At 46.1% G+C, this 27,835-nt stretch overlaps 2 protein-coding genes and 1 long non-coding RNA gene across 8 annotated transcripts; 1 reads left to right on the forward strand and 2 right to left on the reverse strand.

The window, feature by feature from the left end:
* Positions 1–3,428: 3,428 nt before the first annotated feature.
* LOC147959232 (uncharacterized) lies at positions 3,429–21,540 on the forward strand. 2 transcript variants are annotated; one of them, XR_015610568.1, is made up of 3 exons: positions 3,429–3,738; positions 4,915–5,132; positions 21,455–21,540. It is a non-coding gene; the product is annotated as an uncharacterized LOC147959232 (long non-coding RNA). The 2 variants fall into 2 exon arrangements; XR_015610567.1 differs by lacking the exon at positions 21,455–21,540 and having other exon boundaries at positions 4,915–6,002.
* Positions 8,453–14,089, reverse strand: LOC125520247 (uncharacterized). 5 transcript variants are annotated; one of them, XM_048685112.2, is made up of 6 exons: positions 13,895–14,089; positions 11,944–12,024; positions 10,251–11,856; positions 9,944–10,161; positions 9,633–9,856; positions 8,453–9,293 (listed from the first exon to the last, which is right to left on the reverse strand). In XM_048685112.2, the coding sequence occupies exons 3-6, from the start codon at positions 11,797–11,799 to the stop codon at positions 8,690–8,692; spliced, it is 2,595 nt and encodes an 864-aa protein (XP_048541069.2). In that variant the 5' UTR covers positions 11,800–11,856; positions 11,944–12,024; positions 13,895–14,089; the 3' UTR covers positions 8,453–8,689. The 5 variants fall into 5 exon arrangements, with proteins under 5 accessions (XP_048541069.2, XP_048541071.2, XP_048541070.2 ...); XM_048685114.2 differs by having other exon boundaries at positions 13,902–14,084; XM_048685113.2 differs by lacking the exon at positions 13,895–14,089 and adding an exon at positions 13,630–13,856.
* LOC125519879 (DUF1666 family protein (DUF1666)) lies at positions 19,862–27,324 on the reverse strand. Its single transcript, XM_048684654.2, has 5 exons — positions 26,895–27,324; positions 26,163–26,753; positions 24,102–24,509; positions 20,718–20,911; positions 19,862–20,390 (listed from the first exon to the last, which is right to left on the reverse strand). Exons 2-5 carry the CDS (start codon positions 26,656–26,658, stop codon positions 20,145–20,147), a joined length of 1,344 nt encoding a protein of 447 aa, XP_048540611.1. The 5' UTR covers positions 26,659–26,753; positions 26,895–27,324; the 3' UTR covers positions 19,862–20,144.
* Between the last annotated feature and the right edge of the window lie 511 nt (positions 27,325–27,835).

The raw sequence follows: 27,835 nt of genomic DNA on the forward strand, positions 1-27,835 counted from the left end.
AAGGAGGAAGCGTGCGGTGAATTGGATTCACCCATTCCCTTCTTATAGCCCTATAACAATACCAAGGGGAACCACACCACACAATTAATCCGCCAGTTCCTGATACAACATGTAGTCACGGCTCAAGGGATCTTGTTTATGATGTTGCCAAAAATCTGGAGCATGATCCCTTTATCGATGGGATGTGAATGGAAACGGCCTCGAGCCACGGTAAATTCGGCTTAATGACTATGGATGGGACCTCTCGGTTCTACAGTAAGAGGTGGTGGTTCAAATTTTGGCAAGTCGTGGTATAAACCAATTGGCCCACTACTCTCACATGACAATCATTTGTCATTAATATAAAGGTGTCTTTGGATCCAATAAAGAAATACAGTATTTTCATAAAGGGCCTTGTTAAAAGACACCATGATTACCTAGAGTATATCATTACTCGGGTTTACCCATGAATGCAGTAAAAGAGGAAGCCGAACATGGAAGGATAGAGAGGGCTTTGGATCCCGAGGATTCCTCAAATATGGAGTCTATTTGGAAGATCGAACTCGCCTATGAAACTGAAGACCCGAAGAATAAGTTGTATCGAGGAGTCATTCACGGTCCTCGGCTTGAAGACTAGTTCAAGGGCTATTGAAGGTGTCCTGAATGAGGAGATACTCACCACATCAGCCTGTCATTCATGGGTTGGGCCGAGGACCACCAACAACCGAAGAATGGGCCATGTAAGCTATGGCTCTTGGTGTACTCAAGATGGAATCCTTTGAAGACATAGCGTATACTTAAAGGCATATTCAAACATTTGGCATGTTTATCTGTAGATGCAACTGACCCATGTGTAACCCTAGGTACCCCTCGATCCCTATATAAGCCGATGGTTTTTGTCTATAGGGGCGAGGTTAGATTCATTCATATGATCTCCAGGTAGATCATCTTGTACTTTGTACCCATCCACAATCAATACAATACAAGCAGGACCTAGCGTTTACCTCTTCGGGCTCAAACCTGGGTAAATATTGTGTCTCTCTACTTCTTGTTACCATCAAGACAAGATCACCAGCTCGGGACCCCCTACCTGAGATCTGCCTGATTTAGCTCTGACACCAGGGCGGATTGCGGGCTTCGACATGGAGGAGACCATAGAAGAGTTCATGGTCGCCCAAGTAGCGGACATGTAGGAGTAGCAGGCCATTCTAGAGTCCATCCAGGATGAGGCCTATGTCGATACCAATCATCGATTCATCCGATAAGAATGGGCAGCAACCGACTAGACGCGGAGGCCGATGCGGAGGAGCCACGGGAGATGGAGTTACAACTGCCACCAGAGCCAGGAACGAAGATCGTGGGCATCTCCGATGAGGGCTAGGGTAATGTAGATTATATGATCTATGTAGTACGTAAGTTTTCCTATTTTGCATGATTTGTATGGATTTAAGGTTTCAAGTATAAGGTATCAAATTTCAGGTGTGGCCGGTCATTTTCACGAACACACCCAGGGCGGGTCCATGGGCGTTTGAGGGCCCGGATTTGCTGTTTGCGGATGTAGATGCCAATACTCAGTTTGTGTGTGTGCGTTACGTGACGTCCAATATTTGCCTAAAAACATGTTGTTGATAATCCCCAAGTGCAGGGAATCATCATAGCAATTCCCAAAGGTGATAGTGATAAGTATGGAGCATCGAACCCACAAGGAGCTAAAGGTAAGATCAATATTCTCTCAAGTCCTATCTGCCACTGATATGACTCTACGTACACCGAACGTTTGCTTCCAACTAGAAACGAGAAATAAAACTACATTGTGGGTATGAAGAGGATAACTTTGCATGATATCGGAGAGCAAAAATATGAAAGTAAGTGCTGTTATCATAAAGTTAGAATATATTACTAAATATTATAAATAGCGAGTGTGGAATAATGATGGGTCGGTGTGCGGAATTATCCTAGGCAATCGTTAACAAGACCGGTGGTCGTCATTGCAATTTCATATGAGGGAGAGGCATAAGCTAACATACTTGCTCTTCTTGGATCATATGCACTTATGATTGGAACTCTAGCAAGCATCCGCAACTACTAAAGATCATTAAGGTAAAACCCAACCATAGCATTAAAGCATCAAGTCGCATTTATCCCATACGCAACAACCCCCTTACTCGGGTTTATGATTTTGTCACTCAAGCAAACCACTATAAGCGAATCATGAACGTATTGCAACACCCTACAGTGGGAATCCCTCACGCTTGCGAGACATGGAGGGCACAATAGGAGAGCACCAAAAAAACATACAACTCATACCGATCTAGATCATCAATCCACCCAAAGACAAAGGATATCTACTCAAAACATCATAGGATGGCAACACATCATTGGATAATAATATGTGGCATAAAGAACCATGTTCAAGTAGGGATTACAGCGGGGCGCGGGAGAGTGGACCGCGTAAAAGAGATGAGGATGGTGATGATGACGGTAATGTTGATGAAGACGATCACCGCGGCGATGATTCCCCTCCTGATGGCACTCCGGTGCCATCGAGAGAGGAGGAGGAGAGGTTCTCCCCCTTGTGCTTCCTCCTCCATGGCCTCCCCCTGGATGGGGAGAGGTTCTCCCTCTGGTCATTGGCCTTCATGGTGATGATGGCCCCTCCGGGATCCTCCTCCATAGCCTCCGGTGATGATGGCCCCCTCCGGCAGGGTGCCAGAGAGGGCCTAGATTGATTTCTCGTGGCTACAGAGGCTTGCGGCGGCGGAACTTCCGATCTAGGTTATTTTCAGGACGTTTGGGCATTTATAGGAGAGGTTGGTGTCGAGGACAAGTCAGGGGCCCCCACGGGAAGTCCACGAGGCACAGGGGTGCGCCCCAGGGGGGTGGGCGTGACCCCCACCTCATGGGGCCCATGGGACTCCCCTCTGGTAGATTTTTGTTCCAGTATTTTTTATATTTTACAGAAAAATTCTTCGTTGATTTTCATCGCATTCCAAGAACTTTTATTTCTACAAAAAAACACCACGGTAGTTCTGCTGAAAAAAGCGTCAGTCCGGATTAGTTCTAATCAAATCATACCAAAATCATATAGAACTATTTTAAACTTGGCATGAATACTTCATAAATTATAGATACGTAGGAGATGCATCAGTTGTCGAATATGGGACACCATTCGCATCCCTCGATTCCTTCTTTTCTCAGCAGCCCGACCAAGATCTAACACTCCACAAGCATCTATTCTGGACAAATTGCCCTAAAAAATATTCCGGGAAAAACCAGCTTCCACTTAAATGCCCAAGCTGACAATATGTACTTTTTTTAATCACGACGACGATCTCGATCAATCTGATGCCTCTAGTAGCGCCACGTTGTCCTCTCCCCCTTATTTCACACCGTGGGCTCATTTCGTTCAATCTCATACAAATTTACTTCTAAGGTCCCACTATCAATGACTATTTGTTGGCTATAATTATTTGACACCTTCGTCCCCGAACCCCGTGTCGCTCCCCATGGGTGAGGGGCAGCAAACCTAACCCTAGCCGCCAGGCCTCCGCCACCACCACTTCCTTCTCACCGCCGCCTTGTCGGTGGGAAAGCCCACGTGGCCACCAAGGATGGCAGCGGAGGGACATCTTCCATTGGTTGCTTCTTCTAGTCGTTTGGGTGTGTATGTTCTAGCTGAGCGTGGTTGCCTTGTGTTGCTTCGATGGCTTTCCAGGGGTCATGTTTAGATGCAATGCATGCTGCATCAGGTCGATTCAGGTGTGCATATGTTTCCTCGCCCCTCCCCCTAGCCTATTGTCTCGGTCTTTACTTGCTAGATTTGGTGGAGGTTCTGTCAGATCTGGTGGGGATTCTACCAGATCTGGCGGAGGTTCTGCCAGATCTGGCAGTTCTTCCTCCTTGTGGCTCGTCTCCGGCCAGTAGTGAGTGGGATTCCGTCGTTTGATTTTCCTCCCCATTGATTCTGCCGCTGATTTGGTCATTAATTGTCAGCTCGTCTCCCGTCGCTAGTGAATTTTGGATTTGGTAATTGGTCACTTATGCTTGAAGGCTTCTTGTTTGTGATGGTGTAGACGCCATTTTCTGTTTGATATCTTCCTCAGATTGTGCGGCAATTCCCGATTCAGGTCATCGGCCGTGATGGTTTTCATCACTGGTACTTTCCTGTGCTCTTGCTCCCCACCATTTGGTTCTTGTCCACCTCCTCGGCCCCTCTTCTATGGCTTTGGTAAAGTCCGATCTTGTAGCATTGGAATGGCCATGGATTTTGCAAGAAGTGTTGTCTTATGGTTGGTTGTTGTTTGGTCCTTATGGTGCTTGTCTACCTAAGTCATTGTCGCCGTAGGTCATCGTGGGTGTTTAGGTCGTGTTGTAGTTGACCAGTGTTCAGGCTCTTGCATCAGATGTTTATCGCTTTTCATGTTGTATGGCATACTTTTGCTCTACCTTAGGTTGGGTTTGGTCATTCTTGCTTGTGGATCTTGATCCTTAGGTTGTTTAGATTCTTCCTTTTGGGTTGTGCCTCTTTGGTGTTGTATGGTACGCGCCTTCTTTGCCAATGTATCATTTTCCTCTCATAATGAATTGACATGTGGCTCTCCTGCTAGTTCAGGAAAAATGATTATGTGACTTAGCTTACTTCATTTTGGTATCAAAATAAAAGAATCATAGAATTCTGCAGTCTTCCATTAGAAGGATTCTTATAAACTTTTTTCATGGAACTCCCGGTCTAAAGTCTCAAATATGGTATAAGCAACTCTAGAGGGTGTTACAGCTTCAACAAGATCTATGTGGGCCTCGTTTGGAGCCACTCCTATAAATTCATATTTGTGTAGAATTAGGTTGTCTAGTTTCTAACCATATATTGTAAAACACATTGACACGCTCAATAAATTTGGAAATTTTAACCAGGTTTCTCTTCATATGGCATTATAGCCATTTGGCCAGGTTCCATTGCAAAAGATGTAACGGTACAAAGTTTAACCAATCAAGCAGTGGCCGACCCAAGATTGGGGCAAACAAGGGTTATTGTCAGGTTATTCAACGGAGCAAGCTACCTCACCTACTCATCACTAGCGACTGCAAAGCTATCAAGCATTGTCATCGTCCTCGCCCTGGCTAACCTCAATCTCTGAGTCCGCCATTAAAACCAAGTAAGTTCTTGCTTCAAACCACACCTTTGACAAGATTCCTTCTCTCAAATTACACTCAATCTATCACAATTATCTTAGCCAAGCCAAAGCATAGCTAAGAATTTTCCTGGGCTTAGATCTTAAAGGTAAATTCCAAATTGAGTTTTCTAGATTGCTAAAATCATGCGTTTTTTTAACTATGTCAGCCTTAATTAAACAATAGCCATGTTTGTTGCAAGAGATGGGATTAGAATGTCAGGAGGATGTTCACGTCGTTCCTTTGAAAGTTTCTCTTTATAACTTGCTCGAGCTAGTGAATGTGCAACAACATTGCTCTCTCGGGCACAATGTGCAATCGTTGCCTTGCCAAAAGAACTCAACAATGTAGGGAAATCATCGATCACCATTGACCCCGAAGCACGGCACTCTGAAGGATCTAGGATGGCATGCACAAACTCCATTCAGTCATATTCTACCACCACCGAGTAAAATCCTCAACTCATCTACCAAGCGCAGCCCCTCGAACAACATGAAAGCCTCCATCAAGGCATCCATGGAGAACTCCTAATGTAAACAATATGCAGTAATGAACTTCTCATTTGAGTCCCAAAGCAAAGCTCCCGCCGCACCAGACTCTGGATGGAAGCTAGCATCAACATTCAGTTTTATAGTTCGTGAAGTCGGTCCAATCCACTTCATTTGCCTCGTTGGTTCCTTTACCTATGTTGCTAACGCATTCACCACAATCCCCTTGATGCTTAAAGCCTATTGTACAGGGGGCATTTTTACCTCATGGGTGATTTGCAACAATCCCACTAGATGTACCATCATGCCACCATGATACTATGAATTACATTACAATTGGGATGCCCGTTCCTGCTGGGAGCTCAATACATACCAACTCTTCAAGGATCATTCCCCAGATAGCTCTTGAACAACAACTGATTCAGTATAGTCCCTAAGACCAGGTTCCTCCCACACCTCCGTAGCTCTGTCACAAATAAAAACCATGTGCCAGAGATCCTCCCGATCAGTACAATAGACTGTATAGGCAACTGGAGTTTAATACGTTGATTCGCCAACGTCCAACACCAGGGAACTATGTCGCGCAAAACCCTTCAGTTGAAAATATGAACTTTCGAGGATACATGTCTTCCCCAGAAAAACTTCCAAACCAGATGTGGACCCATCCTTCCTTCTCCCACATTAAGTATGGCCCTCGATCTATATTTTTTTCCTCCAAGCCACATGGTGAAGCATCTTGACTTGGTAAATTGCCATGCAATAAAGTTTGATTGACCATGTGAAGGTAGAGGGATTTGAAGAATTATCACAACGTCAACTGGCCAAAATTATCCTCGATCATTTGCTCATCCTAGTTCCCTAAAATTGGATCAATTAAGTCATGAATTGTCTGTAACAAACACCGCCCCCATGAGTAATTATCTTGTGATCATGGCTCATTGGGGTCCATCGTCCTTCCAAAAATTAATCGTCGCACCATCTCTAAGTCGCCATTAGCTCCATGCTTAAGAGTTTTCAAACCAAATAGAATGTTCCGCCATGTGTATGACGATTCGTTCTTCAACATAGCCTTACATAAGTCCTAATCCAGGTAATACTTAGCTTGAAGACCTGAGAACATGGTGATTATGGTTCAAACAATAATCTCCAACACTGTTTTGCTAGCATTGCTTTTTTGAAACAATGTAAGTCTTCAAACCCCATGCCACCTTTATTTTTTGGAACACACATTTTCCACCGCGCCTTCCAATGCAGTTTTCGTTTACCTTGAGTGCCACCCCCACCAGAATCTAGCAATAGCATCACACACAGCCTGACATGTATTCTTCAAGATATTAAAAACAGTTAGCATAGACTAGGATTGCCTATGCAACTACCTTCAGAAGTATCTCTTTCCAACTAAAAGATAACATCCCCCCCCACAGCGAAGAGATAACATCTTTGATAGCCAACCATTGTTAAGTGCCCAGACTCTATCAAAAAGATGTTGGAAGCAATCACTACGGTCAAAATGGTGGTAATCTCAAATACTTATCAGTCAATGCCTCTGAGCCGGTGTCAAGCTATGCACATACCTCATCTCTTAGGGCTGGAAAAAAAACAATGGTCTTTGCATTGCGGACCAACTACCCAAAGCTTGCACGATACATATCTAGAGCATTCGGGAGTGTCGTGGCATTCGACGCATCCGCTCTCATCAAGATTAGGAAGTCATAAGCAAATAACAAGCGTGAAACTGATGGTGCACTACGGCACACCCTAAGCCCTTGGATACCGCCAATCTCCTCCTCATGTGCTAGAAAACTAAATAAAACCCTCACCACAAAATCAAGAACAGGCAAGGCGACAAGGGATCCTCTTGCCTAAGCCCCCTCATAGGGGTAAATATATATGTTTTATTTGAATTGAACTAAACCCTGTAATGAGCCCATCATACTCTTCAATGATCATCGGCTGGTGCCTGAACAACCACTGCCCTCATGCATTGCAATATTCCACTTACCAAAGCATAGAAACTCAGTTATGATTGTGTAGTCATCCAAGGGCCTGAATTTGACCTGCTTTGAGCACCCCCCCAGCCACTTGCAAGGCGGTGAAAAGTATCGTATGGCTGAAGGAAGCTCAGACACAAACCCTAAGAATCATCGCCCAAAGCATCTCACATGTGGGCGTTCCGATTAGTCCCAAGAGATCCAGCACCTCCCTTTCCTCTTCCGTGATCTCCATCCTTTGGAGAAGAGCATCATCTTTGTTGCTGGGTTAGGTCCTATGTTCTTTGTCGAGGCTTCCGCTATCCTGCTACCCCTGAATTCGATGTTGCCGATAGAGATGCAGCCAAGGTGACGCACACTCGCCGTGTGCGAAGATTTTCTAACCCTAGGGCACTACTCCGACATAGGAGAGGGCGGGATGTCCTTCCCTAGATTGGCTATGGTGGATTCCTGCAAGGTCGCCACAACGCATGAGAAACCTAGGATGCTAGGGGGGGCAGCCATGATCATCACCTCCGCCACGGGATTGAACTTGCAATCGTGCGATTCTATTATCGGGATTGTTAAATCTCAATCCATGCTATATTCTCGAGATGTTACGTGGAGATCCATGCAAAAATTTCTTTGAATTTCTCTCTCTTTCTTTTTTATATCTTCTGTCACTTGACTGAGACTTGGTTAAATCTCAGTTGAGTTGACTCCACACCCTTCTAAATATTTGCCGCTCCTAACCGTTCACGCAACCTCCGCGGATGCTCTAAACTAATCTAAAAATGTTCTAAACTGCTTAACGTCGCACTTATACAGTAGAAAAGAAAATCAGAATACCACAAACCATTCAGACTTCAATACGACGAAAACCACCAGGGGTAAGGTACTAAGGTAACACTGCTACTGCTGCTAGTATAAACTGGGGCAACCATTCCTCCCAATAATCAGCCATGCAATTGCATCTTTAGCTACAAAATTACACATGTGACTGCATGCTTCGACTTCCTAGCTACATGTAACGGCACGGTTCCAACTCCAAAAAAAAAAGTATCCACGGTTTTGCGGAATTTCCTACTGTTGCGGCGGTCCTCCCGCGTTTTCCTCCTCCACGCCCTCCGGCGCGCGCGCGGCCACCGCCGCCGACACCGCGGCGTCGTACCCGTCCGCCGATGCCGCGGCGAACTCGGCCATGGCGCCGGTGACGGCTCCCAAGCCGGCGCACAGCACGCGCCCCGCCATGCCCTCCATGCCCGCGGCAGCTCCCGAGCACACCGACCCGACGCCGGCCACGAAGAAGTCCAGCCCGTCCATCACCCGCGCCTCCGACGCCGCTTCGACGGCGAGCCCCCACTCCATGCACACTAGGAATGCCGGCGGCACCGTGCGCGGCGTGGCGGCGTCCGCGCCAATGCCCAGGCAGCGTCGTGCCCAGGCGGCCAGGGCGCGCGCGTACGCGCGCTGCGCCGACAGCCAGGCGTCCAGGGCTCCGCGCCAGGCTCGCACCTCGCACTCGAGCGCGACGGCGGCGGGAGGCGGCGTCGTCGCCTCCGGAGGACCGAGAGCCACGGTGGTCGCCGCCGATGCGCGGTGTTGGAGAAAGAGAAGCTTGGCGTCGTCGATGGTCCGCTTCTGAGCCTCGTGGCGTTCAGCCATGGCTCGCCACATCCGCGACAGTCTGCACAATGCAACAACAGCTCTGTTATTATCGAAGGCTACGATCAGGCAAGATCCCTTAAATTCACGTGCATTCCTACATCAGCATGCCTACTATGATCAATAACCCAACAGCTATTCACCCTTTGTTTGCTGAAAATTTTAGCCATATCATATCATCAGTAAATTCCAAGTATAGGAACTGTGGCATTTTAAGTCGTGACTGCCTGGCTGGCCATCATCTACTCTTACTTGATTGGATTATGCCCATTGTTTGACCAATTAACATATTATTTATGAAATGTTGGCTTATAAAAATGGAGGGAGTACTAAAACTTCTCAATGGTGAGCAGAAGCATACCCTTGGATAAGCTCCATAAGTTGAGGGTGCAACTCCTCGTCTCTTAGAACTTCAATTCTTCTTGATATTGACTGAACAGTTTGTATTGACACCTTCATCCGAGTTTGTAAGCTTCTCAACGCTGAACGAGTCTTATCGACAGAAGAAGGCTCCTCCCCTTTCACATCCTGGTTCCGCAAATGTGCCATCCTCTTCTCATACTCAAGTCTTAACCGCTCACCCACCTACAAGTGACAAACGCAAGCATGACTTCCGCTAGTCGGTTCTACTGACCTGTTGGTATAGGTTCGTGACGGTGACAAAGACCATACCTTTACTTCTTTGTACAATTTCTTCTCCCATGTATACAGTCTATCCAGAGTGGAGTGATGACTTCCAGACATTGTGCTGCAAGATTCTTCAGAGTAACAGCTGCTTGTATCATTGTCAAAAAGATCATCTATTGAGCCAGAGGAAGCAAGAAGGAAGCGGGAAGATGATGATCGAATTGATGCAGATCGCAAAAGTGCGACTGGGTTTAGCATCTTTACTGCATTAAAAAAATCATGAGGAAGTTCAGCGACTGAAATCTGAAACATTTTAAATAATAACTTCAGTATTGGTTTATAAAAGTGGTACCAGAGAGATCATTTGAGGTTGAGTATTGAGCTCGACTTGCCTCCAGCATCCGTGAGACTTCCTGAGCAGCGCTACAGATCCCCAAAAACTGACTGTCAATATCTTTCATAGCCTCGACCAAACTCGTTGGCCTTCGGTTCAGATAAACAGTGAAACCTGGGGTTTCTTCTGCATTTGCTACTTTGTTCCTCATTAGTTCTTTCTTATGTGCCTTGATCTCATGATCTACTGCATTTCGGGGCTCGGATGAGCCTGCGCATTGAACACCTTTGGATTGATGTCCCTTTTGTTCTTGCTTGACATTGACTTCAGATTTTCCTGGGCGAGCCTCGTTAGAAGCCATACATCTTTGGTCATCTGAATGCTCACATTCATCAGATTCTTCTTCTTCATCATCATCCTCATCAGATTCTTCTTCATCATCATCATCCTCCCCCTCCCCCTCCCCCTCTTTGTTGTGCATTTGTTCATGTTTTTGACATTCATCATCTTCCTCTTCGAGTTCTGGGATTCCTTCCTCCTCTCTTACCCGCTGTAACCGTGCCAATTCATCGTCAGTGACCACATTGTCATAGCTACTCCGAGGGCGCGGGTACGGATAGCTGTCCAGCGACGAGAATGGATTCCAGAAGGAGTCCCACGGTGATGATTCTGGTTCCTGGGGTGATGAGGGTGGGTAGTTTGGCCTGTCATGAGATGCGTAAAAAGATGTCCTCCTTGGATCCTGGGGTGGAACAGGTGGATAGCTTTGCCTGTCATAAGGTGGCGTGTAATAAGAGGAATTCCTCACTGGCTCCTGGGGTGATGGAGGTACGTAGTTTGGCCTCTCATAAGGTGGCATGTAATAAGAATTCCTCACTGGCTCCTGGGGTGATGGAGCATAAGGTGGCATGTAATAAGAAGAATTCTTCACTGGATCCTGGGGTGATGAAGGTACGTAGTTTGGCCTTTCATAAGGTGGCATGTAATGAGCATTCCTCACTGGTTCCTGCGGTGATGGAGCTACATAGCTTGGCCTGTCATAAGGTGGCATGTAATAAGCATTCCTCACTGGTTCCTGGGGTGATGGAGCTACATAGCTTGGCCTGTCATAAGGTGTATAGTGAGAAGATGGCCTCATCGGTGAGGAATTGGCTGGGAAGAATCTATCTGTGCCACCATAGCCATCCACAGGGTAATGTGACTCAACACGGATTGTTTCCACGGGCCGTGGAGCCTCTTCAACTGACACTGATGGGTTTGGTCCTGACATCAAGTACTTCGCGACATGAACAGTCCTCTTCTCATACGAACCATAAGGAAGGCCGAGCATCTCTGGCTTCTGTTGCTTGACAGGAGAAATGAATGGGTCAAAAATGAGCTCGTGCCGATCATCTCCAGCAACGAACCGCTGCAGGGCCATCGAGACACATTTCATGGATTCGATGTAGGCGATGTGAGAGGACGCAAAACGGTTGCGCTGATCCAGTGCCTGCTTGATGAAGTCCCTCCTGTCCCGGCACATCTTGACAGCCTCCTCATCTTCCAAACGGGAAGCAGCACATCCCATGTCTCCAGAGCCTTGTGTTTTCAGGAATATGTCATGCCCGGGCCAGAACTTCGGAGTCTTAACATGTCAAAACACAAGAAAGGAATGTGACAGGTAAGTTTCAGCTCCAATAAACCAAGTATCATGTGTACGTGCAGAAATTACCTGATACTGTACAGTGGTCAATTGTTGGCAACCTGTGCATTGCAGCTCAAGCCAATGAATTGGAAGATGATTCGTACCAACCTACAATCAGGCAAATTTCAGACATTTCAGAAGCGAATTCCATACATTTATTCAGTAGCAAATTCCAAACATTTCAGAAGCATGAGCGATCAAATTGTGTATCAAAAGGGAACTCAGAGACAGGCTAATCACCAGCAACAGGCAATCAATCAGGAGTGTTGAGATTGACTACTTGGGATCAAACATGAAATGCAGCTACTTCTCACAAGACCCAAAAAATTCTCTTCTCAAAAGACAGCGAGAGCTACAACACCACAGAAAGACGTCCCTTTGGAAATGAAATACCCCACTGACAAAACATACCCTACACATTTTTCGGTTAGCTAGCAGCGACATTCCTTCCTCCTAAACGAGGGCTAAAAAAGCAAGAAAGTTAGGAATGTAACCCTTGGCCCAGCAAGACATAAACGGTCCTACTGCCTACTTGCGTAATCATGGCCACGGGAAACTGGAATTCAGTCCAGTACACTGAAGATATAGGGATTCAGTTCAGTAAACTGGAATTCAGTTCAGTACACTGAAGGTAACAGAGTCAGGACGGTGCTGGGTAAAACTAATGAAACATTGGAATTCGAAACAGCATTTTTTTTCGTGCAGTGAAATCAGCACAGACAACAATCTTTTACCGTCCACAAATCACAAGCAGCCAGAAAAACACAATGCAAAGATATCTTGAAGGTGAAATGAGGGGTCAGCCTCCGAAGAAGTGCCCAACTGTACACCGCAGGCAAACAGAAGTGTTGGCCCTGGATGGACTAAATTCCCACAGCTCCATGGTGGGCTGATTTTCCGGTGCTTAAGCAGTTGGCAAAGGTAAAAAAAAAATGCTGTAACAAGAAGAAAATTACAAGAAAGCTCTGAAGATGATGATGGGTAATAATAACACTTGTCTCTTGGTAAACTGCCCACAAGGGAAAGAGTACTACTAGTAGTTCCAATCCCCCAACCAAATGCTCAACCGCTCTTGCCAACCTGCGAGTGGAACCACGGAAGGGAATGGAAAAATTAAGGATTTGCTGGACAGGACAAAGCACAGGCGCATCAGTGCTCGTTGCATCTTGCTTAACCAGGGCACGGAACAGATGGATAAATTACGGACCCCAACCAAAAACACAACGCTTGCAGAGGCAAGGCAGTTCTCGCTCTGAAACTTTCAGAACCAGATGAAGCAAGGAGAATTGAAGGGAAAATAAAAGTAAAAAACAGGGAAGTGCATTAGACTACCTCCGTTATCCGCTACAGAACCTAAAGAAACTAGAACACGGCATCTGATTCTGATGCAGGAGGGGAAGGCGGAGACGACGAAATCTCGCGTAGAAAAGAAGAGAACATCAAAACTGTCGCAGTAAAAAAAAGAAGAGAACAGAGCACCACAGCTGTAGCAGCAATAATCAAACAAGAAACGGCCGCTGAATTCCCGTCTGGCCACATTAAAGAGCAGGCGAAATAAAAATCGCATGGAAAAAGATCAGGCGCACAGTACAGGAACACATCATTCTGAAGTGTGGGTGAAGCAAAGACAGGGGAAAACAGAGAGAGGGATGCAGAGGGAGGGGGAGAGAGAGGAAACCAGGGGCATACGCATACTACTAGATAGATACGTACATGTTCTTGGAGCACTCAAAGAGGGGAATCACGAAATTCTCTCTCTAGGGACGAAGAACATCTCTCTCTCTCGAGCACACAAACACGCACGCAGCACTTTCTCTCTCTACTTTGGCCCCAGGACAGGAGAAACCTCTCATCCAACCGCATCAATGGCCAACATTAAACAAAACAAAAGGGAAGGTGGGGACAAAAGGAGGGGCAGGGCAATGCGAACCTACACAAGAAGAGATTAAATATAGGATCAGGTGAGGGAGGTCTATACCTGTTACCTGGGATTGAGGTTGAAGGAGGACCTTCTCAAACCCCTTGGGTGGGTGTGTACAAGAACAACAAGGGGTCGAAGGAAGATTTGTGGGGAGGGAGAGAGAGAGAGAGAGAGGAGTCTGGGTGGCAGTGGCAGAGGGGGGAAGAGAGAGAAGAGAGGCGAGGGGAGGGGCAACAACGGTCAAAAGACTCCAAAGGGGGGGAGGTCACCGAAGGAGGAGGGGAGAGAAAAGCGGGGGCGGACGGGTGGATGAATTGGGGTATGACCCTACGCTTGCTGTTATTTCCCAATAATGCCCTACTCATTCATTTTCCTCTTTTTTTAGCCCTACTGCTCATTTATTCTCTGCCATTTTATGGAAAAATTCGGGCTCAGTAGGTTGGTTTGTGCACTTGAGGAAACTTCCGGCTCGGAGAACTGTCTTTTCTCGCGCAGGAATTTTCACATTTTTGTTACTTGTTACAGAGAGAGGGGGGGGGGGGGGGGGGGGGTCGGGGGTGTTTTTTTTTTTAGTGAAAACTTGTGACGAGTGCGAAAACTCATGGCGTTTGGAGGCATGCAATGCGACAGCACCTGTGGCGCTACGCAAATTAGGAACTGAAGTATGACCGTGACGATGGGTTTTGGATCCTTGCGAGGGAGTGGGGGTATCCGGATACCCCTGCGATATCTCCAGGCTTCAATTCAATGCATTAGTGGGAGATTTGGTGTCATGGGTGTAGGAAATTGGGTCGGGCATGCAAATTAAATTCCTGCAAATCGAAGAGTTCTGTGATTCATGCAAATTAAATTCTTGCGAATCGAAAAGTTCTATGATTCATGCAAATTAAATTCTTGCGAATCAAAGAGCTCTATGATTCATGCAAATTAAATTCTTGCGAATCAAAGAGTACCATGTTTTTTCCCTCAAAAAAAAAGAGTACCATGTTTTGGTTCATGCCAAACAAACGAAGCTTCTCGCTTAAGTATTAGTGTAGTAGTATATGGTGGTCAAGTCGGTTCATGCATGCATGCCGCTCTGCACGCCTCACGCTTCTCACGTTCCCTAGCTAACCAGCCGAGGATTCAGTTGTGGTTGTGCCAACAAAACAAAACAAAAACTCACAAGCGCCATCTTTTTTTTTTTTGAGAAAACTCACAAACGCCATCTAAGAGCATCTACAACCGGACTCGGCAAATCCGCCCCCTATATGCATGTGGGCGCGTCCGCCGGCCCCTCGTATGTTGCATCGCACATCCATATACCTCAAATTCCGATCCTCGCACGTAGATCATGCGATACAAATTGTTCGAATTCAAAAGTTCAAAACAAAGCAAATTTAATCGTAATTCAACAAAGCGGACATGTCAAAATGAAATCAATATCCGTGACGGATGGCCTCGAATGACTGGGCGAGCGTCTGCTCCAAGCGGAATGTGTCGTGCTGCAGGCGGAATGCGTCCTGCTCGTCTACTCCGCCTACATCCGTGCCTCAGCCGCCCTCGCTGCCTCGTACTCTCTATGTTCGTTGATCTCCTTCTTGTCCGCAAGCCACTCCTTCGTATGCTCATCCAAGAGGGTTTCGTCCGCCAACATAATTCTCGCATCCTTCGCGTCTCCTGCAAGTTGCAACCTCTCCTTCTTAAGCTCTATGTCACCAAATGTCTTGGCCTTCTCGAGTTCCCATTTGATGCCGCATGTTGCTTCTCCAACTCGCTCTTCTCCCTTTCAATATTGAGTTTCTTCTCCGCCCTATTTCGGTCCCACTCCATTCTTTCCTTTTGCGCACCCAACATGGGTTTGTACCTCTCCTCCTTGTTCTTCCTCGCCAAAAAAAATGCCCGACCATGTGGACGACATTTTTGTAGCCGCGACGTTATGGGAGGCACGTGCCTTCTCTCACTTGTTTCCCATGACTTAGCAGTTATCCTTTGGCACGTTGGCTTTTTCATTCGTCACGACAACATCGTCATTTCATCGTCCAACCCAATTGATTGGTTCATGGTTGGAGCTGCCGGTGCCCGTGCTCATCTGCGCCCAAACGAGCTGCGGCGAGTCACATACGTCGACCAGCGGCATCTGCGTGGGCGGAAAGCTCTTCGAGGTGGGCCAGTGGGCCATCGAATCCTCCTCTGTCCCAATGGGGGCGGAAGGCATAATCTGCGTCGGCGCTCGGATGGAAGGGGTTGGGGATACGGGCGCGGCGGGGGAGACAGCTGCTCCACCATGTCCGAACCTCCCTGCGTCGCTGCCTCCGTCTCTCGTTTCGGCGTCGTCGCAACTTTCGGGCAACGTTTTCCGCCTTGCAAGTCATAGCTGACAAAGGGACCCCGCCGACGGACGAGGCGGACCATGTCTTCGTCGCGGCTGTCTGGGTCGGGCTGGACAGCTTGGACAACATCTCCGACGATGGATCGGGACCGGTGGTGAGGATTGGGAGCAAGGGTGAAGGACGACGAGGCTCCGAGCGCGGGAAAGGTTGGAGGGCGGTTGGAGGAGGAGAAAGGGTTTGATGGATTTGATGCAATTTGCGATGGAGTCAAGCTGTCGGATCCGACGCGACGGGTAGGCCCGGATGGTCCATATCCGCCCAATATTTAAACTAGATATAAGAGGTGCCGGTCAGTCCGAACGTTTGATGCTCATTTAAAGAGCTTATCTGGATGAAAAAATCATGACCGATCAATGACCCGACGGTCCTCCCAAATGTGTAAAACATGTAAAACGGGTTTGCGGGCGCCCAGCTGTATGCCGTAAGGCTCTAACAAACACTTCGAAGTGCAAACCAAAAGAAACCGGCCTGATCATCTCCTCCTGCACGTCAATGGATTATTCTGACCAGGGAAAGAAAATAAAAAGTAATTAATGGATTATTCTGACCAGGGAGTAGTAGCACTGCATGTGCCACCTGGCAGCCATGCATGCATACGCATGCGTAAGGTACCCCACACGCAATTTTGGCCTTGGAAAAAATAAATTAAATTACGGTGGAAAAGCAAGACCGACCCAAGAGAATAGAATAGGATGCCCATCTTTCTTTTGTGGCTTACTCAATTTCAGATGAAGGTTCGTTTATGCCCATGCACTAACTGGTGGCTTGGCTTGCACCAGTATTTTTTTTTTCAGCATATAAAGGAATAATAATCTTCTAGTCCATGTGTTCGTTGTTCTACCATCTGCTACACCACGGTGCATCTATCTAACTATGCTTTGTAGCAATAACACCGAAAGTAAGAAAAGAATATCACGCCCTCTCCACGTACACGGTATCAGCTTATCAGGGCGACGGCGACGACAAGAAGGTTCCGTACGTGCACTCATGGTTAAAAACGAAGTTTGTTTTCTCAGCCGGGACGCTTGCGACATGACACAACACATGATATTTCTTCTGCCAAAGAAGAACATTTCCTCTCTTTTTTCACCCCCCAAACCGGCTTGGAAAGTCTCTTCCATCGTATGGACGGGGACGGAGATGGAGAAGGAGAAGAGCGTGCATGGGAATTTTCAAAAAAGATAAAGCACGGTTTGTTAGCATGCATCTGCATGCCTGTCGCAGAAGAGCAACCAAGAAAAGCAAAAGAGGTGAAAGATTCCTCCGCATGTCCTAGCTCCTTCCGAGCCTTTATCTTGCCCTAGCATGCTTTTAGATTGGTGCCTGCCCGTTCGTCCAAAACCCATGCCCCTGCCCATAGGTCGACAAGCAAACTGTGATCCTTATTTGTCTTTTACTATAATCTTTTTCCCAAAAGGAAACTTGGCAAGATGAAAATGCTGCTGGCTGAAAGATGGCCTTACTTTTCACCCGGTTTTCTCACTCAAAGACAGCCTTTTCGATCAGTTATTATTATCTCCCATGATCATTACAGAACTGTGCATGCAGATGAATGGCCATGCGTCTTCAGATAGTAGTAATATATAGATTATCCCAGCGCAAATTGAGAACGCAAGAAACAGAACAAATATAGTCTTTCAGAACTGTCCGTCTAATAACTCTGAAGCTGGAATTTTTAGGTGGTTATTAACTGAAGAGACGCCGCTATACATGGAAATGCCACAAAACGTGCATGCTAAGCCAGACAAATAAGGTCTTTACCTGGCATGAGAACCTTTTATTTTAATATGTTTGTGCCCATTTCTTGCTTGAAAAGAAAAGAGAACAAATAAGACAATATAACAGTTCTTCATCTCACACCAGCACTTGGCTAGATCACTCTGGCCAGTTTAGAGTAGAAGCTGAGAAATGACAAGCGCAACAAGCCACAGCAAGCTTTCCCCAAAGTCGCGTGGATCGCCCGAACAAGAAGACATGATTGCCAGAAACATGGCCAAATGTGTCCTCCCAGCTAGTTAACTAATCGATTTACTGCCGCTAGATCCACAGCACAACAGGGCAGAACCAACCCTTAATCAAATGCCCAGCCCCGAGGACGCAGCAAGAATCTCAGCCTGCTCTTTCCATCAGTGCAACGTGGGCCAATCCATCACAGTTGAAATATAAAAAGAGGAAAAGAAAGACTGGAATTATCTGCGAGGGCAACTAGTAGGAGTGGTAGTACTAAACTCCACCCGGCAGTGCAGTGTCCAATCCGCACACATGCGCCCCTGCTGTAGCCTCCTCGGCCCGCCGGTCAATTTGCCATCCATTGGATCGGGCTCGCTCGCCTTTTCCCCTAACAGCGGCTTTCGCGTTGAAAATGCAGTTTACCAGTGGGTGCAGTACTGTACTGGGCTGGACTGGGCATGCATTTTTGTGAGATCGGCTGGGGTAAATGATCAAGAAAACCCTGCAGAAGAGAAAAGCTGACGGTAAACTATTTTCTACTCCCCCCATCAGTGAGACCAGGGCTCGCACCTGCACGGGTTTATGATGGCCTTGTGTTGGCACTGTGCCTCCGGCGAGTAGAGTAGATCTGCTGCTCATGTTATACTGCGTGTACTGTTGCACACTGTATCTGTGTGTGTCGTACTGGCCTAGTTGGACTGCAAGCTGGACTGACTGGTGCACGCACAAGTCACTCACTGCCAGCCAGCCAGCCAGGAAGTCCAAGGCTTCAGGTACGGCTGCCCGTGGCATGGCTACAAGGACTACGATCCAAAATGAGTTCATCTGTACTTCTCCACTCCATGTCCTGTATTTGGTTTACTCCTTTTTTCTCATGCATGTTACCTACCAAAACGGTCGTTTTATGAAATCAAACCGCCTGCATTGCTTCCTTCCCTCTGAGGAGAAATAGAAACTGTGTTTGCTGCTCTGTCACTGGTGAAAACTGTAGAGCAACTAGTACTATAAGAAAGGATCGAACTAGTAAAGTGTCCCTACTCTTTCTGTCAGTCAGCACTCAGCACTGAAGAATGGCTACTCCTGCCTTCATCACATGACCTGTTGCGTCCAGTTGGTACGTGGGAGTACATGGCAAGCCCTGCATTACACCGAGGAATTCCATTAAGGCTACTGTTGGAAGATGCCATCGCCGTCAGATGCGGCTCTCGAGGAAAGTCTCAACAAAGTTTCCAAATGGGATCGGCAGGTAAAGAGTAATGCTAGTGTGACAGTGTCAATGTCAATGTGGTCCATGGAGGGAGAGAGAGAGATGTGAATCTGCACGCACAGTGAAGTTTTATGGCACATGAATCGCAGGGCACAGTGAAGGATCAGTTTGCTTACACTGCCTGCATGCATGCAGTGCAGCCAGGCACACACACACAGCCGCATTGATGACCCCCACCATTGAAGGCCGTGGCAGCAGGAATTTGGTGGTAGCCATTTGCTGCCTTCATGAGCTTTGGCTGATGCTGGTTCTGGCTGTGATGATGCGCGGCACATTTTAGCTTCGCTTGCAAAGGAGGCCCACCATTCAGCTGAGAAACTGGCTTGCGGGGGTCCAGCACAGCTCTGGTCCCAAGCCCCAACATGAGACAAGCCTTCTTCATGTGCCAATACCTGCATATGCAGCTGAATTTTTTTCCGTTCACAGCTTGCAACGGTGTCCGGAATTTACCAGATGTTTATTTCTGAATTTACCAGCTGGTTTCCATAGGCTGTTGCCATGCTGCATAAAAACCCCAAACTAATGCAGAGCAACACAACTGGATTGGAATGGAACACCAATCTCTTTTTAGGTGCTAGGGTACTACACTTGACTTTAGTATAAACATTCCAGCCTAAGATGTACATATATCGGCCCAGGAAGCAGCCATGCTTGCTTGCTCTGCGAAGGGGCCAAACGAACGAACACTAACTAGCATATGTCTGCCAAAGGAAATGCGTCAGCAGGGGAAGAGGATAGGGCATCCATCCCGCCGCAGCTTGTTGTCGGAGAGGTCCAGCTTGCTCATCTTCTCCTCGCACCACAGCAGCTGCTCCTTGCTCAGCTTGGCCATTCTCAGCACCCTCGACACCACTTTGATGTCCGTCAGGGCAAACAGCAGCTGCACTTCCTCCATTGTGGTCGGCCAGGTCTTGCTCTTCCATCCCTTTTTCTTCTTGAACAGCTCTTTCACCTTCATCTCCTTCTGCGGATTTGGAGATATATATATACGCATTAGAAAGGAAAAAACAGTATCACGTGAACGCTTCAACTGCCCATATGCTGACAGCAACTACCATACCCGCAAGGATATGCTTCAAAAGTTCATTTCATATTCAATGAACATCACAGGTGCGTTAGGAAAAATGCATTCTACTGATAGGTGGATTTTAATAGTATTATCATTCAACAAAGAGATCATATATTTAACCAACACAATGAAAGGTAGAGACAAGGAACTGAAAAAATACCCGGTAATAAACTGAACTGATTTTTAAAGCCTTATTAGGACGAGAGTTATTAAGTCTAAAACCTTATCCAGAGAGGATTGAACTTGCTGAATCGAACTTCCAGTATGGCCATGAACGCCCATGAGGACACTGCTCTTTTTCTTGTCCTTCTTCAGGAAAACACGAAAAGTTAAGATACACTCCTCTAATAATTTCATGAGGTCAGGTGCCAAGATTGGTTCCGTCTGGTCTTCAGCATTATCTTTCCCGTCTGCAACTGAATAGACAAAAAAGGAACAAAAAGCGATGACATATCAAAATGCGTATAGCAGCAAGTGTACAGAGAGATGCCAAAAGTATGTTATACAAGCAGTGGTAGGAGGGTACTGTGACAGTCAGGATGCAAAGATAGAAAAAATAGCTCTAAAATATAAGCACAACATAACAGACAAAAGCTTACTTCTCCATATCAAGGAAACGGAACTACGATGCAGCAAAAATAGAAACATTAAGAGTATTGCACTCAGGACTTGCCTTACTGGATGATCAAATTAAAATCAGATCAAAGGATTTTGCAACGGGATTTTACACACATTGCACATAAGCACATTACATCAGTAAGAATCTATCGCTCATTTAGCAAAAGCATTATATGGAAGTAAAATACTTTGTTCCAACTAACACATTAGCTGCAGCATCTACTTAATAGAACTTTTAACCAAGTCCTGCAGCCAGTCCAGACTGACAAAATTCTTGGAATTTATATGCAATCAATGAGGAAGTTCATGGGCATGGCAATTGACAAATCTTAAATTTGCAGGTACAGCTCCTAAACTTCTCTTGGCCACTTAGTCATACGCTGAGCATATATATGGATCTTAAAAGTAGGCAACATGTGGCTCTTAGGGTTCAAGTGTTTCCATCATCCAAGTTATTGAATGATGTTACAAAACTGACTGGCCACAGATGAATGCGAAACAGAAAAGAACCCAGATTCACCAACCGTACATTATCAACCATTAATGGTGCCAGTGTACAGAAGATTTAATTGGCTTGTAGCATGTGCATTATGTGTACGCCATTCAATGATAATCTACTTACTGTCCTATTCACCTAGTAGTAGCCAAAGAGAACCACACTCAAAATAACGCAAAGGGACCCAGTATGATCTCATTTGATATGACAAATACAATCCATGTGTGTATAAGTATAAACAAGATGTCTGAGATCTACCAACCATTCCCCTACAACATAGTAAAGCTTAACAATTTCCACCATGATTAAGACTGTAGGGAAGTAAGAATAACTGAAGCTGTTGCAAATTAGCTTGTACTTATGGGGGACATATTTCCATGTATAGAACAGCATACACATAGCAATTATCAACAGTAGGAATCATGCAGCCTCACAACAATATGAGAATTATCTCGCTACCCACATTGTCTCGTACAAGCATGAGCTTTATCACGCCATTTTTTCAGATACAACTTCCTGGATATCAACATGGCTCCCAAAGTGATCTTTGACCAGTAAATTCCACTGTACTATATTTATAACAAACGAAATTTTAGAGTTACTTCATAAGACCGAATTTACGCCTGTCGCAAACAATACCAAATGACAGTGTATGTTATTCATGTATCCAAACTAAACAGTTGAACAGATATTGGGAGCCAAATTTTGACTGAACGAAACCCCAAACTGCATCCATTTGGGCTAGAGGAAGTGCTAGGAAACAATTATAACCATATACCAATATTCTTATGGTGGTAAGGTGTCCCAAGGCAAGCACTGACCACCTTGATGCCTAAGCGCCTAAGGTGGTTAAAATTCTATGGTGTTGCCTAAGCGTCCAAAGCGGGATGCCTTAAAAACAATGCCATATGCACCTTCTTATTTGAAAATAAGTGGCATTTGAAACCGAAACTATTAGGCATGCTTTCACCGTAAGTGACATTTAAGATATGACCTATTCACTGAAACATCCAAGCTGTTACTCTAGTACCGACTATACCAACAAATGCACATCAGAACAGTGTTAGATCATATTGGACATCTGAGTTGTTCTCCGTCTTAGTTTACTTACTCATACCCAATGTATCCACAAACCATTGTGTGCATTCACTGCCGGTATTTTCAAAATACATCTTTCTGTTACATCTTAGTACCACGTTCATGTATGAAAGGGCAATACCAGCCTACATAATCAGATAGAATGTACTTACTAATGTACTCCCTTTGTAAAGAAATATAAGATCATTTAGATCACTAAGAAAAAAAACAATTTGATATAAGATGTATCGGTAAAAACAGAGTTCATCTTTCAGGTACATGACAAAATAAAAACCAATACAGCAAACAAGTAAAATTGCCATGATGTCACAACATACTATATATAGTATCTTCAATGCTATTCATTCCCAAGCCGTCAGGGTAGCTATCAAACTCCTTGGTGAAAGTGAAATGAATGACCTCGCTCTTGTCTCAGTCCAGAGCTCACAGGAGTCCCGTCGATGGCCTTATGAGATTCACATGGACCATTCGGTGGCTCCAAAACGTGCACAAAGTCAGCATGAAACAAGCTGGACCCAGTATGGAGATTGGGTGAGTCTGCAAAGCTGGTAGGCGGGGGACCTTACAAGTAGATTTGAAAGAGACAAAACAAACTGAGCTAACAAAGTGCAACGAGGGGAGAGGGTAACTGGCGCAACTAGAGCCATCGAATCGAGATTGTGGGCAGAGATTAGAAATTATAGATTGTCAACTTTGGCATTTAAGTGGAAGCTAGCTTTGATCGCCCCTGCAGCATTAGATCTTGGAGGGATGGCTGAGAAAAGGAAGGCTCGAAGGATATTAGTGTTGTCCCATATTGGAAGTTCCGTGTGCAGTATGAACCCTATAAGTCCAAATCCCGATGGTTTTGGACGTATCTATGGCGACATCCACCCCTGCAATAAGGAATCCTCAATCATACCCACCCCCGATCCAGATCCCAGTCGTCTAGTTTCGTCACACGGCCCCTGCCTCATGGACGGTTTAGGCCTTGTGTCAAGTAAACATAGGCAGTAGTACTTCTAAATCTGCAATGTACTTATGTCTTGTGATGTATTCCAATGGCAAACAATTATGTAATGCACATAGTCGATCATGATGTGTATTTACGACTGTTAGAGCTTGTCACTGCCCACTACATATCTCAGAACTCAGAAGGCTAAGTGTGGTTTGTTGGTTGTCACTGTATGATCCATCAGAACTAAGAATAAGACACTGATTCTTGACCAAGCAAAAAATGACAGCTATTACAACAAGTTGCAATGTGGCAATGCAAATAGATTAAATAACAAATCAAATAAGTTGCCACAAGGACTCAAGAGTTGATTGCACTAGCATCAGTAGTGAATTTCATTGTCAAATGATAGGATACATTTGTGTTAAAAAATGCAATAACTATAATCCAAGTGTCGTACCTTGAAAAGTGGGAACCTGAAGCAATTTCGACAAGGAGCTCCGAGAACGTGCATATATCTCAAAACGTGAACCTTGCTCAAATGGTTCATTCTCAACAAATCTCTGCAACAGAACCTGAAACTGCTGAAATGCTTGAGCAGCACAGCTATAGGTGGTGGGATTCTCCGGCTGTGCTGCCAGTATCAGACTCAGGTGCATGTAGGTACAGTGAATAGCCTCCCAGCTTAAAGAAACCTGTGCAACATAAGCAGTCTCGAGTATTTGGTAAGGGTCATCCTCGCTCTGCTGCTGCTGAAGATTCTCACAGTCCTCCTGAAGCTCATCCCTCCTTTTGAATGATAGACTGCGCAAGGTTGATGCCAATTTTGATGCTGATCTAGGCGACTTTTTTGAGATGTTGAATGACCCTGGGAAATTTGTTTATCAACCATTAGAAAGTTGAAAGGAACGGTTTGTGGATTATCTGCACTTACAGAATAGCAAACAAATTGTCTTATTTGATTTCACACGTGCATAAGAGAAGCATATTACACAAGAAAGAGGAGGTGCAACCCTCAAGTTTCCTCAAGTCCCAAATAACAATCACATAAGCAGCAACACATGCAGATAAGAAATAGTACACGCTTTAGTGACATTCCAAAGAGTTATGTGTACACGACATGTTTTTTTAAGTACAAGGAGAAAGACAACAAAAGTTTTATGGAGGCAACCTACACTCGGCACCAAAAGGTGAAAATCATGAAATTGCTCAAACAATAGAACTGTTGGAGATGACAACTGCTGTCATACCAAATGATAACCGTCGGCTAGCATAAGAATCTATATATGGTTGACCATCAAAGCTCGTAAGATGCTCAGTCACCATGTAGATTTTCAGAATCTATCATGTAAAGCAACAAAAAAAGAATGGTGCACAGTACTGGATGGGCTAATTAATGAAGTTATGTAAAAAATGAAGAGCAATAACTGACATGGTACTTCAAGACTAACGTGGCCAGCCAGATAGCAGCAACAAAATAGAACACATTGTGTGGGATTCTAAGGATAGAAGATGTCAATTCTGTCTGCTATTTCACATAGAGTGCAGATAGCAGATGCCAATTTGGGTGCTGATTTAGGCGACCTTGTCAAGATGTTGAGTGACCCTGAGAAGTTTGTTATCAACCATTTGAAAGTTGAAAGGTGTGGTTTATAGATTATCTGCACTCTAGAGAGCAGTAAACAAATCATCTAATTTCATAAGATTTTATACACACATAAGAGAAGCGTATTACGCAAGAAAGGGGACGTGTCATCCTCAAGTCCCAACTAACAATCTGATAAGCAGCAACACATGCAGAAAAGAAACGGTATGTGCTTTAGCGACGTTTGAAAGAGTTACTTATGAGTATGCAACAAATTTTTGGAGTGGAGAACGACGACAAAAGTTTTATGGAGGCACACACTCAGCACCAAAAAGTGAAAATCATGAAATTGTTCAAACAATAGATCTGTCGAAGATGACAACATACCAAATGATAACCATCAGTTAGCACAAGAATCTATCTGTGGCTGATCATCACAGCTCATATGATGCTCAGTCACCATGTAGATTTATAGCATCTATCATATACCCCCCAAAAAAACGATGGTGCGCACTTCTGGATGGGCTAAATAATGCAGTTGTGTGACAAAAATAGAGGGATAACTGAAATGTTGCTTTGAGACTAATATGGCAGACCAGATAGCAGCAAAGTAAAACACATTGTGTGGCATTCAACTCAACATGCAAAAACTATAAGCACCCATACAAAAGACTACAACGTGCTATATTTTTCACCGTGTAGATTTTTAGAACCTACCATATACCAAAAAGACAAAATCAATGGTGTGCACTTCTAGGTGGATAAAATAGTGCCGTTATGTAGGAAATGAAGACTGAAATGTTGCTTCGAAACTAATATGGTCAGTCAGATAGCAGCAACAAAGTAAAACACATTGCGTGGCAATGTGGCATTCAAGTCAACACGCAACAACTCTAAGCACCCATACAAGAAACTACAATGTGCTATATTTTTCACCTGAATCCTTAAAGATCTGTGTAATCGTCTTATCAAACGCCACCATTCTCTGAGAGTACTTATCATAGAGCGAGTCGAAGCCACATAGCGGGAACCCTTCGCCGACGTCGGACTCCATCCACTCCCTGGAGCTACTCCCTTCCTCTTCCTCCTCCCCGTCCTCATCCTCCTCCACCTCAGCATTCTCCTCCTCCGGGATGAGCACCATGAAGGTGTTCTTCCTCATCTCCTTGAGCCGCCGCTTCACCTCGTTGGTGATGAAATCGTCGTCCTCGTCCTCCTCTTCCTCACCAACCTCCTCTCCTCCATTGGCCACACCAGCCCCTCCCCCATTGGCCACACCAGCCCCTGCGGCCGCCTCAGGATTCTGCTCGGAGATGTCGCCCTCCGAAGCCACATTCCCTCCGTTGGCGTCCTCGTCGCACTCCAAGGCCTCTCCCTCACGCCTGGAGCCCTTCCGGGCCTTGCCGAACTTCTTGAGCTTGAAGAAATCCATGAGCCGGGAGCTCCTAAAGCCGAAACCCGAAGATTCTCCCTCCCCACTTCGCCTTTCCCCGGTTGGTCCAAAGGCCGCGCTCCCTTTCGCCTCCCCTGCAAGCAGCACGAGAATCGCCCGGTGCGTCAAAGGACCGACAGGGACCGGAGAATAAAACGAAAGGGACAGGACAGGAACAGGACAGGGGCGCCTCGCTAGAAGAACCCTAGCGGATCAGCGGCGCCGCCCGGAAATACCTCGCGGAATGGAACGATCTGCGGCCTGGGCTCGCGGGATCGGCCGGTGGAGAGCAGCGGGGACTGAGAAACGAGATCGACGGGCCGGACGGCGGAGAGAAAAACGGCTGCGCGGCGTCGCCGGGACGGACCTCCCTCACGCCGGCGACCTCTCCCCCGCGATTCAACCGCCGTCTGCTGCAGGGGCTGCGCCGCCTGCTGGTTCTGACTCCGCTGCTGCCGCTCCTCGTGAGCCTCGTCGTCACGCTCTCTCGCCTCGTGAGGGGAGGAGAGGGGAGGTTTAGGGGGGCGGCGGGTTTGGGGCTTGAACTGACACGGCGCGTCGCCGACCACTTTTTGGCCTCTCTCGGCCACGGAGTTTAACCACGGGGGGTTGGGAGGGGTTTAGGCGGCGCCGTTTGAATCAGGTGGGGGATTTTACCGCTTTACGGCTTGATTAGGATGGTCAAAGCGAGGGGTTCATCGGAGACCGAGCTGAATGGTACGATGCCTGTCGTCTCGTCCGCGCGATTATAACAGTGGATGGATGAGGACTACGGCAAAGTTTCTGATCGTGCAGATGGAACCCTGAACCTGCCTTTTTCTTTTTCATTCATGAAGGAGTCACGGGATCTTTTTTTTCTTTTTGAGGGATTTCACGGGGCCAATCTTATTCGGCCCTATACACGCTGGTTACAATTGTTTCTTGCAAACCGGCGCCTGCAGCGCGTTAGTTGAGCTCGGCCCATTATCTTTTTGTTAGCAATCCTGCACTGTTTGTGTTTCGATGAATTCCAGAAAAAGTTGCCGGGCATGGGATCGAACTCACGACCTCGTGGAATCTTTCTTCGTTTCCCTATTTACTTGTTCGTCACTTCGTTTTATTCTTTTTCTTGTTTTTCTACTTCTTTTCCTTTTTCTTTTTTTTCTTCCTAAAATGCATGGTTTTTCAGTTCGTGAAC

This window comes from Triticum urartu, chromosome 7A, assembly GCF_056163025.1.
Source record: "Triticum urartu cultivar PI428250 chromosome 7A, HENAU_Tu73, whole genome shotgun sequence".
Classification (NCBI taxonomy): domain Eukaryota; kingdom Viridiplantae; phylum Streptophyta; class Magnoliopsida; order Poales; family Poaceae; genus Triticum; species Triticum urartu.